This window comes from Abrus precatorius, unplaced genomic scaffold, assembly GCF_003935025.1.
Source record: "Abrus precatorius isolate BTA unplaced genomic scaffold, Abrus_2018 Scaffold2, whole genome shotgun sequence".
In the NCBI taxonomy this organism is placed as follows: domain Eukaryota; kingdom Viridiplantae; phylum Streptophyta; class Magnoliopsida; order Fabales; family Fabaceae; genus Abrus; species Abrus precatorius.
The window spans coordinates 23,233,803-23,245,672 of record NW_020874362.1 but is presented as its reverse complement, the minus strand read 5'-3'; the positions used below and the strand labels follow the sequence as shown (position 1 = coordinate 23,245,672).

Below are 11,870 nucleotides of genomic sequence, written 5' to 3'. Positions count from 1 at the left end.
ATTAACTTTTATATTAGTTATTTTTGAAATTATATAAAAATTGGTTAAGAAAATAACTAATATAAAAAGTAATTTTTATATTAGTTCTAAAAATGATTGATGTAAAAATTATTTCTTAATTAGTTTAAAAAATAACTAATATAAAAATTCTATAATTTTAATTGTAAACTTTAAATAGACATAACTTTTAAAACAAAACTTTAATTTGTGCATATTATATGTTTATTTCATATAACTTTAATTTGTATAAACTTTTTTTAATTCTAGTATTTTTTTTTTCTAATTTTTTCTTCACTTTCTACCTCAATTTAAAAAATAACTGATGTAAAAAGTTTATTTTTATAATTAATATGAAAAAATTAGTGTTATTTTTAAAAATGATACGGCACTTTTTATTACCAATGTGAAAGGTCGCATTAAAATGATTTATTTTTACTAATGAATATATATTATACGGTTAGAATAACTTTCTTAACAAATGTTTTCTCGATGCATTAAGTCTAAGTCTAAAAATTTATTTGAGAAGAATACAAGATATACTATCTGATCCCCTAAATACCAAATGATAGCAGTCACAATATGTATATATTCTACTAGGAATTTTGCTTTGTATTTGATAAAATCGATATTATTCATGAAGAGATTGCTATTTGAAGTGCAAGATAAGATAACGTTGTTGATGAGATCAACGTTAGGATTTCATGTCTCTCTGTGCCTATAATTGTGGGTTGTAAAAGATGCAGTTTGTATATGATACAATTTATTCGTACCAAGAATCACGCCCGCTGTAGAAATCTAAAATGCAACCTGTAAATATCAGAAATTATTGAAGACACCAGTTTCAAACAGATTCATGTTAGGTCATCATAAGCAATCTCCATCACGGTCTAAGATCGACACTTTATATATAAAAATAAGAAAAGTACTTAGCTGGCTTGGGAATTAGAATAGAAGAACATTTTATATATTATTTTCAATTAATGATATCTAGACATTATTTTTCAATTATAAGGTGAGAATATCGGACCTTACTTTTTTCATTGGATATAAACAAAAAAACTGGTTGTTTGTAAGTATTTTTCATACTTTGATTAGATGTGCGACAAATCTGCGTTCTCAAAGTGGTCAAAGAATCAAAGATAGACCCCTTTACATATCACGTCCGGTTATTTTGAAAACAACTCTTTATCCAGTATCATTTTTGGTATTTTCAACATCTTACATGTATAATGCATAGTTACAAGTGTCATGTATCAATTATTGGGTAAGAGACACATTTGGAATAGGAGTTTAAATAAGTTGAATTACTCGACAATTACTTGAGTCATAGTTATTAAATATTTAATTATTTTTTATTTCAATAAATAATTTTAAATTTTTACAGTTAAATTTGATTATTTAAATAAATTATATACCCTATTTTGTACATGTACCTTTGAGTAAGTTTATTTAATTTTTTTTTCGATAAATTAAAATTATTTCATGCATATTAAGTCTTTTAGAAGTTAAATAAAAGATTTTAAAAACTAAAAATTATAAATTAATTTTCATTTATTTATTTTTATTTCTTATAAATATTTATTATAAAATATTTAAATTGGGCCTTTATTAAGTTGTAAGACTTAAATCATAAATATATAAGTTTGATTTTTCATAATGTGTTGTGTATTTTTTAAAAAACTTTTTTTGTCGTCTCCCTGTTAAACCTTTTATAACTTCCTTTTGACTCTTAAAAGTAAAATAAAACAAATATTTTTTGGTAAAAAAGTTTAACTAAAAATTCTAGCTTTTATAAATATTAAGATGCTCCACGTTAATTAAAAATATGAGATGTGGTAATTATCTCATAGTCATTAAGAAAATCTTTTTGGTTGAAATATTCGCTAAAAAATAAGATCAAAGCTGTTAAGCATTCCTTATAATGTTTAAATAAACCTTCACCTTTAAATTAACATGTAAGAGTGGGTTAATTCCATTCTTTTTAAATAATAAATAAATAAATATATTGTAAAAGACAATTTTTTTTTTTACTAAAATCATATCTAACAATAATAAGGGTATGTCTCTTATCTTATCATACACATATACTCATATGTCTATTATTATTTTCATAAAAGTGATTTTTATTTAAAATATCCTTTTATCTATTTTATAATTATATTAATAATAAAGACATTTTTTACATAAAAAATTAAATTAAAGGGTCAATAGCATATGGGTGTAAGAATAAATACTCCTCAATAACAAATATATATATATATATATATATATATGTTTTATATTATTTAAATAAATTAAAGATCTCTTTAATAAATTCAATTGTTAATACGTGAAACAGAAACTAATCTTTTTTGTTGTTTCCCAGAATATGCATAAAACTTGACCGTTAAAAGAAATTTGTAAGACACAGTTTAATGGTGTAAGTAACAACTACGCTCTTCGCTCAGTTCGGTGTTGTTTTGGCAACTGGAGAGAACCACAAATTCACAATCCCTTGATATGTATATAATAGTAAGAATATAGTTTACTTCAATATATGTTACTTTAAAACACTTCTTAATAATCAGGAAATATACAATATGAATTCATTATAAATGAAAGATAGACGTCAGTAACTTGAATTCAATCATTTTTTTAAGCATAATTGTTTTTTTCTATCTACCGTCTCCATGTTAATGATTCGTGTACCCAAGAAAAAGTACGAAAACGGCTAAAAGTGGTCAAGCACATCTAAGGAAAAAACTTAGTCAAGTAATACGTTTCTTATTTTGACTAGAAAATCACACTAATAAGTGGTGAAATTAACCGAGTCAAGAGTTGTGATTAGGTAGTCCTTCTTAAAGATTTTGTTCTTTAATGACTATCGTCTTTCAATCTCAAGTAATGTGATATTTTGATGGCTAATATTCTCAACGAAGGTCATATGGGAATCAAAAGATACACGAGCATTTACATTAACCGTGACAAAAGATATTGAAAGAGTGACATAAATTTGGGTGTTCTTATTTTACACCACACCAAAAGTTAAAGAATGAAGTTATTATACAGTTAGCAAAATGAAATTTGTTAGTTAACCATAATCCTAAGCATGACTATATTGTTGGGTTAAGGTGAACCATATTTATTACTCTTATATTTAAAAAGTTGAAAAATATAATTAAATATAAAAATTCAGCATGAGTTTCTTATCATAATAACATGTAATCTTGAGCATAAGTAACATTTAGATAATTGTTTATAAAATGATTTAGAATTTTATTCATGTAAAATTATTATATATATATATATATATATATATATATATAATAAAATAAATTTATTGCAAGTTCGTGAATGTAAACAAAAGATATCAATTCATGTTGAGTATTTTTTTTTTATGCCAATGTTTCTAAGGACAAAGAATTTGAATATTATTTTTTGCCAATATATATAGTCTTCAATTCCAAAGCATAGAAAAGTTTTTCTTAAAATCATCACGTGAGTAAATTAAATACAGACATAAGAAAAATAACAAAAAGAATGTGTGTATAACATGCAGGTTCAAATTGATGAAAGCATTGGTTAATAGAAGAACAGAACGAGTAAAGAGACAAAATTAAAGTATTGTCTGTATCGAAAAAATTAGTCCATATGAAATAAAAACCTTTAGAAATAGTTTATTAGAAATTGAGAGTAGAATTATAATTTGAATTTTGAAAATAAATCAGGCTAGTGAAAAAATGTTGATATTTTTAAAATTACGGTGAGGTTGATACGAATACGAGTCGCATTCATCCTGTATTTTGTTTTTATTTATATTCTTAAAATCACTTTCATTTAACGTTGATAAATTATTTCCAGTTATAGGTGTTAGAATTAAAATTGATTACGATAATTTGAATGAAAATTAAATAATTATTATGCCAGTTAAATATTATATATAATTGATCATTTTAATTCATTATCAAAGTCAGACGCCAAATTATTTTGTTCATAAAAGTAGCTGATTAAATTAGATACATTTTGATGTCACTTTATATAATATATCAAACATTAAAACAACTATGTTCTCAAATTTTGTTAGACAAAATTAATACTAAAGTGTAATGAATTTTTCAAAATTGTAGAAAAGGAAACGGAAATTAAGGGTGGAGTATCTGTATAAAAGCTTCTTCTTTTTTTTCTCTCTAGGCATGATTAAAAGAAGATGCGGGATGTTGAGTTATGGCTTAATTTTCTAAGTTGAATGCAATGCAACTAGTCCTCATTTCTCCTTTAAGATGTCATCTCAACTTAGTTCAATGCTTCTTTTTCATATACGCCAACGGCCTTGCGAGCTGGGTATGTTTTTGTTTTCTTCCAAGTGTTTCTCTATGTTACTCTATGCACTATAATCATAACTTAAAATCGTTTGTTATTATTATTATCATTTATAAATATAAAAATTGATATGATTTTTCTTGAGCTTTTTTTAAAAAATAGATAAATTACAATGGAGTTTATAATTTTAAATAATATTTAAAAATTAGACATAATTCATTCGCAAAAAATAATTCAGAAAAAAACTTGTCTAAGTCATATAAAAAATATTTAACTATATTTTTAGTTGGTGTAAAATATCTTAACAAAAAATTTTCATGTCCTAAATTAGATATTTGATGTATAAAGTTTGCCAACGTTTAAATTAAATAAACTAAATAAGTTTTGATATCATGCTGAAAAAATAATGCTTATAAGTATTTAATTTTTATTTTTAACCAATATAAAACATATTTCTAAATAATAATGCATATAAATAAATAAATATTAATTGACAAACTAAAATATATTTCTAGTGATAAATACGTATTTACACTCAATATTCTCGTAGATAGCACTACGGATTGGGGGATTGGAACTTCACTAGAGCTGGCCATGAAAACAACTACCATTTCTTTTTTCTTGACAGAGCTGCATCTAACAGCTTAATCCATATTTAAAAGCTAAAATGTATCTTTAACATTTTTAAAATATGATGTTTTAATTTTTTTTTAGTTTCCATAATTTAAAATTACAAAAATAATGTGGAATATCATTATTATTTTATCAATTATTACATCTATGCACTTTTTTGAGTTGTTATGAATGAAGTTAAGTTAAGAAATAAATTTAATCCTAAAATTTTATAGTTAAATTTTTACATTCGTTTGACAATTTTATTTTGTTTTACTCTACGTTTTCTATTCATTTATTGTTATTTCTCTCCTTTTATAAAAGATGTATACACTTCTTTTCGGGAGAAAATAATCGATTTTGCAAATTTTAAGGAGAGAAAGAATTAATCTTATTTGGTTGAAAGTTGCACATTGCTCTTTTTGTACTCGCGAGTACCTAAACCAACTTTGTAGGTTCTAAGTAACATTCTTACTATAATAAGATTGGGATATATATATATATATATATATATATATATATATATATATATATATATATATATATATATATATATAATTAAGATCAAATTACTTCAGAGAAATTTGAAAAGAATTAATTCATTTAATAATTTCATAAATCTTAAATTTTAAAAATATAAAGTTTCATATTAATAATTTAGTAAAAAATTAAAAGCTAAATAAATGAGAATCTCAAACTTAAATATTAAATAAATTAAATATTTATAGATATGCAATTTTATAATCAATATTTATTTGTATTGTAAAATATATATATTAAACTTTAAAATAAAATTATGCAATAAATTATTAATTTTTTTATAATTTTTAAAGACACAATTTATTTAAGAATAACTTTTAGTTTAATAAGTAGATTGACAGAATTTAATATCTATACAAAGCTATTAAGTGAAATAACCCTGGTCACACTTTCTTCTAAAGGAATCTAATCTCTGCTCATAAAAATATAATAAAAATAAAAATTACTTTAAAAACAAAAATAAGATATAGAATATCAAATACAATATTCAGAAATCGATATTCAACCCCTTCCTATCCATATCAGGTCCTGAAGGCACCTCTGGGCTCTTGCATCATCAATTGCTAGTTTTCAATCTAGCTTGGGACCAGCATGGTCGATCGTAGAACACCCGATCCCTTATTTTCATGAAATTCGTTTCTTACCTCCAACAATGTTTAATTTATCCATAAATGAAGAAACTTTTGTTTGGACATTGTCTAAACAAGTTATCCATCAGAAGTTTATATAATAAAATAAAAATGTCAACTACATTAAAACTTTTCATATCTATATCAATTTCTAATTTTGAAAACAAAAACAAAATAGAAAAGAAATATTATCCCTAAAATTACTCTCAGAATTGCCCCACTAAATTGACCATAGACTAAAACAGTTATATACAGGTAATTAATATACACATAAATATAATCAAAGTTTGAAACGAAAAATAAAAAAGTGAAATGATTAAAATGAGAAGGTGAGTAATAACATAACATGGGCTTGTGTGTTGAGACTGACACAGAGAGGTCCCGCGTAGTTGGGTGATAGAAGCACACTTCCCTTAACCCACTTTCCACTTGAACTCTAACCCCAGTTTGGGGACATAAGCAGAAAGGAAAGTATGGCGCATCTCTCCCATTCCTATTTCATCTATTTCTCTCTCTCTCTCTCTCTCTCTCTCTCTCACACACACACACACACAAGCCTTATTTAACAACATGCCTAGCCCAATGCCTCTACCATGCACTTTGTCCTCTTCAACTCCCAACACCCACCCACTACACATTCTCTTTACCTCTCTTCCCTCCATGGCTACCTCCTTCACCTCTCTTAGTTAGCTATGAAAATAAAATAAAACATCACTTTTTGTTTCTTTTCTCCCTTTCCTCTCTAGAATATTCCTTAAACATAGCTAGCAATAGCTCCCATACCTACCTAGCTCTTTCAGAGGTAACTTCATCACTTTTTCTCTGATTCTCACTCTGACAAACCCACTACCTATTCGTCCATTTTTCCGAGGTGTCCCAAGAGCTAGCTACACCTCTATGTAGCTTAGTACTTCTCACCCACACACAAAGTCACAAACACAATATCCTTAGTCTATCTATCTCTTTCACTTACCTTCAACAAATTATCAGCACACAACATCAAATATTTCTGACACAAACACACCCCTTAATCAACAATGTCCAGCCGAAGATCTCGTTCGAGGCAATCTGGTGTTTCCACTGAGATCACTGACGCTCAGATTACTGATCTCATCTCCAAATTACAACAACTTATCCCTGAGCTACGTGCAAGGCGTTCCGACAAGGTAATACAGACCATTTTTTTTAACGTGACCACAAAGTTATACAATAAAAGCTGATGTATAATAATAATAATAATAATAATAATAATAATTTTGCTACTTTATTTCCATCTCTTTCACTATACTCTCTCTCACACGAACAAGTCACATGCACATGACACAAACGCACAGATTTTTCTGTGGCGTTGGTTGGCTTTGCTAGATAAGTCACGCTAGTGCCCTCCCTTTTAATTTTTTTTACCCACAACTTGTGAGGTTGTGTGGGACTAAGATATTCCCTCTTGCCATCATTGGCTACACTTTAGTAGCATTAAATTCAAAATGTGGGAAATAAAAATAAACAATTGATTAATTATGAATATTATTTATCGTTCTTATAGGTTTCAGCTGCTAAGGTGTTGCAGGAGACTTGCAACTACATCAAAAGCTTGCACAAAGAGGTTGATGATTTAAGTGACCGATTGTCACAACTCTTGGCCACCACAGACTCCAACAGTGCTCAAGCAGCTATTATTAGGAGCTTACTTATGTAATAGTCTAATTAATTATAGAGCTTAAATTTAATTTTATGTGTCGTGTGCATGTCCATGTTTTGGCTAGATTGTACTTCATTGTCATTTGTCACCCTCTCTTCTGGCTAGGGTTTGGTTTTTAAGACCAGAGCAAAAGGCTACCATGGGCTGGCTTTATATATTTAGCCCTTACTTAGTTTTATCAGACACTATGTAATAACTATCATCAATCAATTTTATTACTATAAATAAAATGAACTTGCATCTTGATTGAGTTCCATTTAGTCTGAATAGTTGTATTAATGTGCATATACATATATAAATCCGTACCCGTGCAGAGAGCTCTACAATTTTTTTTTATACATGAACATATATATGTGACATTTATAGTGTCAAATTATTTTCAAATTCGGAGGCTACATGCTTTTGTTTGATCTTAGCAATCTATCTTATTAGAGAAACTCAGCGGTTCTGCGTGGACCCATTAAAGGGTCAAGTTTGAACCTGACCTATTACATGTGACGTTGCCCCCACACCATTTTCGGTTATTTGTTCTTGCCAACCCGTGATGTTCGTGTTGGACCACTGTATACAATGAATCATTCATGATGAACCTTTATTTCCAGTGTACATTTATATATTTATCACTGTAGTTACATATGCACCATATGTATATATAAGGATAATATGGTAAGATCAACATATATCAATTATTTACAAATTAAACTAGCATTTGACAAATGGATAAAACAAACTTCAGTTTTGTTCCCCTTTATTACCTTGCTTTAATAAAATTTAAATATATTACTTTTAATGTCCATTTTTTTTTCTTCTCATCAAATGCATTAAAACTTTAGTGAAGTGGCTATAAATTCTTTTAAGGTGAACAAACTCCGTGTGACACATGTGTACAACGTAAAAACAAACCAAGTTATAATATATTTATACTGTTCTATATAAACTTGTTTAAAGACAAATGATAAATTTTAACCCAAAAAAAAAAAAGTGATAAATGATTTTTTGTTATCAGAAATCGTAGTCAACATTTAACTATGGAATGGTTTCTCGTGCGTCACTAACGATAATTTTGAACATTGTTATTTTGTTTGAAGTCTAAAATTTTGGAGAAAGGTCAGAATCGTTAATCCCAATAGCTTCAATGCCCCAAAAATTCTCATTGCTTCGTCAAAATCCCTGTGACAAATATGGACTATCTAACCTACTTTTTGAGGGATCAAGATCCTTGAAGTTTATTTTTAAACCTCAGAGATTTTAATTCCGAAAACTTATCATAAAATTGATAAAATATGTAAAAAAGTATGACTGAGTTTTAAAATATTAAGTTATCAAACTTGCAGTTACTGTCACAATCGCAGGGTATCAAAATCCTTTATTTTGAGGGTGGAAAAAACAATATGAATCAACTTTTCTCACCACGATACATTGCCACCAGTATTTAAGGGTTTAATTGGTAAATATGATAAAGAGAATGAAAATAAGATAGTTTTTCATTTTATTTGTAATATTTATTAAACTAATAAAATATAATAAGTTTATTCTATAAATTAATTTTAATATATTTTTTAGTATAAATTTTATCCTGTCAGATGTAGAAATTAAAAATAAATAAGATAAGATAATATAATATATCTAGTTTATTATTTTGGTACATATTAATTATAAAATAAGATAAAAAAAATATTTTTTTTTATTCTTATCCAAATTTCATATCCTATTTTATCTGCCAAATAGACTCATAGGTACACTAGCATATATAGGGGTTGCCTAATTTTAACCTTACTGCTAAATGCAAATTGAGTATGTATTTGAACATATGCTTTATATCTAAAATTATGTTAGGTGGATATAAATATACTTTAATTAATGTGTTAATATGTTTGGTTGGTTCAAAATAAAAGTTAAATTTGTTTCTAAATTTATGTTTAAGTAAATGTAATACACTATAATTTTTATATAGAGTTAAATAATTTATAATAAATATTATTATAATTCTTTTAAGAAAAAAAGTCCTCAAACATTAATTCAATACCTTAAACTCACTTAAAAGTAAATTAATTTTACACAATAAAACTTATCAAAATTGAAATGTTAACCCAAACACTAATTATTATTAACTTAATTTCTTTAAACTTCATATTTATCTAACACGGTACAACTCCGTCCTAGCTTTTACAAAAAGTTAGCATAAATTTATTTATTTGTCTGAACTTAGCTTAACTATCAACTACCTGTTAATCAAAGTAATATTATTCTATATATCTATTATCGATTAAAGGTTCTTTGTTCTCATCAATTAAAATTTATGAATATGTAATAGGAAAAAAAAATTATGAATATGTATAAAAAAAAATTAAATATAAAAATGTCAGGAAACATTTCCTGATAGACTTTTGTACGGTAGGCACCTGAAAACTTAGCAATGTCCTAGGCAGATGACTCCTATTTATAAAAGAAATTAAAATTATATTAAGGAAAATCAATGACGGCCGTCGATCAGGTAGGTGTATTGAAAATAATTTGACTTTAAATCCCATGAAAATTTTAATCACATATCAATCGTTAAATCAATTTAACCAATAAATTTACTTATATTAATTATGAATTTGAATAAAATTTGGTTAGGGCAAGATAATGTATTTATTAAATTAACTCATCTAATAGCAATAGCCAACTTTTGCACATCATTCAAAATATCATTAATTTCAACATGCATTTTGTTTCATCGTCTCAAAAGTTAGGTATTGAGTAATGTAATGCGTTAAGTATAACAAGGTTAAATAGTAGTGGGGACAGAGAAAAATTTAAGTCCTTAGAATTAATTAACAAAAGAATTGAAAAAAAATCAAACATTTTAAGCTTATAACTGTTACAAAATATACTAAAATTCCATTAATTGAACTTGTGTATATTTTGTGGGTAAGGCAAATATCTTAGTAAACTTATGAAAGCACAAGGGGGCAGTACTTTTCTATCCATTTATAAAGTTGCAAACTCATACTAATGTATTTGCATGGCATATATTATTACAAAGACTCAGTTTGGGGTGTCTTTTTAGAGCTTGTATATTATTCATTCTAAGAAAAAAATAATAAAACTTTAGAGAAGTTAAATAAAAGTAACTTATAAAAAAAAATATGCATGTTAATTTTAACTTATAAAAAGAGTTTAATTCATATTACAACTTAATTTTACGCTCTTATAAATACTTATTAAAAAAGTTATCAAGCCAAACTCTTCAATTAGTGTAAACCTAGAGTTGGATTCCTTTCCCATTCACCAAAGACATACTTCATTGATGACATTTCTCCTTAGTCCACAGCCAATACCTTAAATCCACAAATATTTTCACCACGTTCATTTCTGCATCATTAAAGGCAATATGATTTCTACTTTTCCAAACCGACCAGGACAGGTGCCATCCAAATGACAATCCCAAAAATCACATACTTGAGTATTTGTAATTTTCTTCAGAATTTTAGTATCTTCTTTTAAAAGAGTACGTGTACCATTTTTACTGTTAGAATTATTTGTTCTTGTTGATCTTAGCAAATCAAACCACTAGAACACAAACTATAAATGAGAACATGTGTCACAGTGGCATGTTGCAATTCTAAGTGATGTAAAAATTAATGAATGAATGAATAATTTAACTTTCATTAACTAAGTTTTGTACTAATATATAATTATAATAAATTGTTAATGGAATCAATTTTAGTATACAATCAAAATGTTCATACGACCTAAACTGAGATTAACTTCAACACGGTGGCCTCACCGTCATCTCCCAGGATATATAATTCCCTGGCTATAAGAACTCGCCAGCTAGCCATAGCCTACAACTACTACTAGTTTTGGACTCTAGCCAATCTTCATCCAAGTAAGTTTCCAATTTTAGTGATGACACATTATATGGGTTTAAAAATATTTTTTTTAAATAAAAACTATCGATCAATAATTTGTAAGTATATACATGTACATTCATTTTCTAAAAGAATTTATGATTAACATTTTTTACTCTAAAATATTGAAATAATAGTTTTGTATAAAATTAACACTCCTTGATTTGTTATTTGGCTTATATATGTTTTTTTTTG

General features: G+C 26.5%; 1 protein-coding gene across 1 annotated transcript; it reads left to right on the top strand.

Annotated features, from left to right (window-relative positions):
- The first annotated feature begins 6,666 nt into the window (after nucleotides 1-6,666).
- Nucleotides 6,667-7,784, top strand: LOC113859084 (transcription factor PRE6-like). The gene is made up of 2 exons (XM_027491900.1): nucleotides 6,667-7,246; nucleotides 7,624-7,784. The coding sequence occupies exons 1-2, from the start codon at nucleotides 7,118-7,120 to the stop codon at nucleotides 7,774-7,776; spliced, it is 282 nt and encodes a 93-aa protein (XP_027347701.1). The 5' UTR covers nucleotides 6,667-7,117; the 3' UTR covers nucleotides 7,777-7,784.
- Nucleotides 7,785-11,870: the final 4,086 nt, after the last annotated feature.

Excerpts from the sequence above, each read along its gene's own strand:
- LOC113859084 (XM_027491900.1), top strand. The coding sequence starts at position 7,118 with ATGTCCAGCCGAAGATCTCGTTCGAGGCAATCTGGTGTTTCCACTGAG. Across the intron at positions 7,247-7,623 it reads GTGCAAGGCGTTCCGACAAG|GTTTCAGCTGCTAAGGTGTT; the intron begins GTAATACAGACC and ends TCGTTCTTATAG.